Source organism: Bos taurus, chromosome 8 (assembly GCF_002263795.3).
Source record: "Bos taurus isolate L1 Dominette 01449 registration number 42190680 breed Hereford chromosome 8, ARS-UCD2.0, whole genome shotgun sequence".
In the NCBI taxonomy this organism is placed as follows: Eukaryota; Metazoa; Chordata; class Mammalia; order Artiodactyla; family Bovidae; genus Bos; species Bos taurus.
Window position 1 is genome coordinate 10,484,379 of NC_037335.1, and position 2,779 is coordinate 10,487,157.

At 43.5% G+C, this 2,779-nt stretch overlaps 1 protein-coding gene across 1 annotated transcript; it reads right to left on the bottom strand.

The window, feature by feature from the left end:
* Nucleotides 1–657: 657 nt before the first annotated feature.
* On the bottom strand, nt 658–1,049 carry LOC101907769 (metallothionein-1A-like). The gene has a single exon (XM_059889572.1). It carries the CDS (start codon nt 968–970, stop codon nt 785–787), a length of 186 nt encoding a protein of 61 aa, XP_059745555.1. The 5' UTR covers nt 971–1,049; the 3' UTR covers nt 658–784.
* Between the last annotated feature and the right edge of the window lie 1,730 nt (nt 1,050–2,779).

The following is a 2,779-nucleotide window of genomic DNA, read 5'->3' on the forward strand; positions in this document are numbered from 1 at the left end:
TGGTCAGGGAACTAAAATCCTACATGCCATGGGGTAACTAACCCCGTGTTCTACAACCACTCAGTCTGTGTGCCTCAGCTACAAAGAAGCCTGTGCACTGCATCTAAGACCTGATGCAGCCAAATACATAAGTATTTACCAAAGTATATAGTAATGTAGAAATCACCTGATCCTATCCACTCTGAGACAACCGTCTTTATGTATCAGCTGGATCTATAATCTATATATCTCTCTACATAAATATCTGAAAAATATGTATTACAAATATAAAATAATGGGATGATGTTAGGAATACTGATAACAGACCATTTCCTTGGACTATGCTAAATGTAATGATAGGTGAATATGCAGGGCATTATAGGAGCCCAGAACTGGAAGTGGGATCATGGGTGTGTGCATGCTCAGTTGTGTCCGACTCTTTGTGACCTGGTGGACTGTAGTCTACCAGGCTCCTCTGTTCTTGGGATTCTCCAGGCAAGAATACTGGAGTGGGTTGCCATCTCCTTCTCCAGGGGATCTTCCTGATCCAGGGATTGAACCCAGGTCTCTTTCATCTCCTCCATTGGCAGGTGGATTCTTTACCTGGGAAGCAGGAAAAGCTTTCTTGGAGGAGGTCCTGAAAAGATTTTGCATCCATTTCTTTTTTTTTTTTAAGTCAACAACTTTACTAGAAATGTCTCATAGAAAAGGGTAATGTAGCAGCAGGTCAGATTGTATGAAAAAATAATATATATAAATTTGTCATGGTTGCTCTATTGACAACTAGGGCAGGTTCTCCCCGACATCAGGCGCAGCAGCTACACTTGTCTGAGGCCCCTTTGCAGACACAGCCCTGGGCACATGTGGCAGAGCCCACAGGGCAGCAGGAGCAGCAGCTCTTCTTGCAGGAGGGACATCTGCAGGTCTTGCGGGTGCCGGAGCCAGCACAGCTGCAGGAGCCACCAGTGGGGCAGGAGCAGTTCAGGTCCATTTGGAGGAAAAGCGAGGTCCTAGGTCCAGAATAAGTGGCAAAGCGGATCCACTGGTCCGGTGGGAGGCGTCTCTGTATCCATTTCTGTCCCTCTTCCCTACAGGCCTAGTTCTTCCAACCTAGATTTCCTGATTTCCTCACTGCTCTATCTTACTGTCTCCACTTGGAAAAATAAACTTGCCTCTTCCCACTCAAATCAAAGAGCAACTGTATTGTTTCAAACAATGAATAAAGAGGAATATAATGAAAACCCACAAGCCTATTATCCACTTGATCAAATCTTAATATTAAGCTATCTTTGCTGAAGAATTCTCTAAAAGAAAGTACATATCACAGATGAAACGGAAGCCTGCTGTCTATCCTTCTTGGATCTTTTCCTTTCCCTCCCTCTCTCCCCAGAGGGGATCATACTCATGAATTTAGCCTTTATCATTTTCATTCATGTTTTTATGTATTTTCCACATATGCTATGTATTCATAAAAATTATAAAGTGTTGTTTTGGCCATTTGAAAAGTTTATATAAATGGTATCTTGTTGTAAATGTCCCACTGCTTCTTGGTTCTCTTGCTCAAAACTGTTTCTGGGATTTATTCAAGGTTGATAGATGTAGCTCTGGTGCTTCCATTTTTAAGTGCCATATGGTGTCACATTGTCTGAGTATCACACAATTTATTCATTCTACAGATGGGCATTGGCTTTTTTTTCATTTGGGGGGACTTTTCCTTCTATTCCATACAATCAACTTTCTTATGCGTGTCCTTTTAGGCAAATATATATGGATTCATTTATAGATTTCCTTAAGTGGCTCAGCAGTAAATAATCTGCCTGCAATGCTGGAAATGCTTGGGAGATGCGGGTTCAATCCCTCGGTCTGGAAGATGCCCTGGAGAAGGAAACGTCAACCCACTCCAGTATTCTTGCCAGGAAAATCCCATAGACAGAGGAGCCTGGTGGGCTACAGTCCATGGGGTTGCAAAGAGTTTGACACAACTCAGTGACTAAACAGCAAGTGCAGCATACGCAGCTTCTAGTTTCTCATCATCTTTTTTAAAAAATAGATACTTATTTCTTACTAGTGTAAAGTCCAATCATTGGGAAGGGGGTGTGAGTTCTTTTTCCAGGGATGTGGGCTAAAAAGCAGCTCTTTTAAAAAAAATTTATTTTTCATTGAAGGATAATTTCTTTACAATGTTGGTTTGATTTTTGTCATACATCAGGATGAATCAGCCATAGGTATACATATGTCCCTTCCTTCTTGAACCTCCATCCCACCTCCCACCCTTTCACACCCCTCTAGGTTGTTGAGTTTGAGCTCCAGTTTGAGTTCCCTGAGTCATTTCCATTGCAAATGGACAAATTTCCATTGGCTGTCTATATACGTATGGTAGTGTATATGCTTGGAGAAGGCACTGGCACCCCACTCCAGTACTCTTGCCTGGAAATTCCCATGGGTGGAGGACCCTGGTAGGCTGTAGTCCATGGGGTCACAAAGAGTCAGACATGACTGAGCGACTTCACTTTCACTTTTCACTTTCATACATTGGAGAAGGAAACGGCAACCCACTCCAGTGTTCTTGCCTGGAGAATCCCAGGGATGGGGGAGCCTGGTGGGCTGCTGTCTGTGGGGTCACACAGAGTCGGACTCGACTGAAGCGACTTAGCAGCAGCAGCAGTGTATATGCTTCCATGCTACTCTCTCCATTCATCTCACCCTGTCCTTCCTCCCCACCCTCTTTATCCATAAGTCTGTTCTCTCTGTATTTGCTGCCCTGCACGTAGGTTCATCAGCACCATCTTTCTAGATTCCA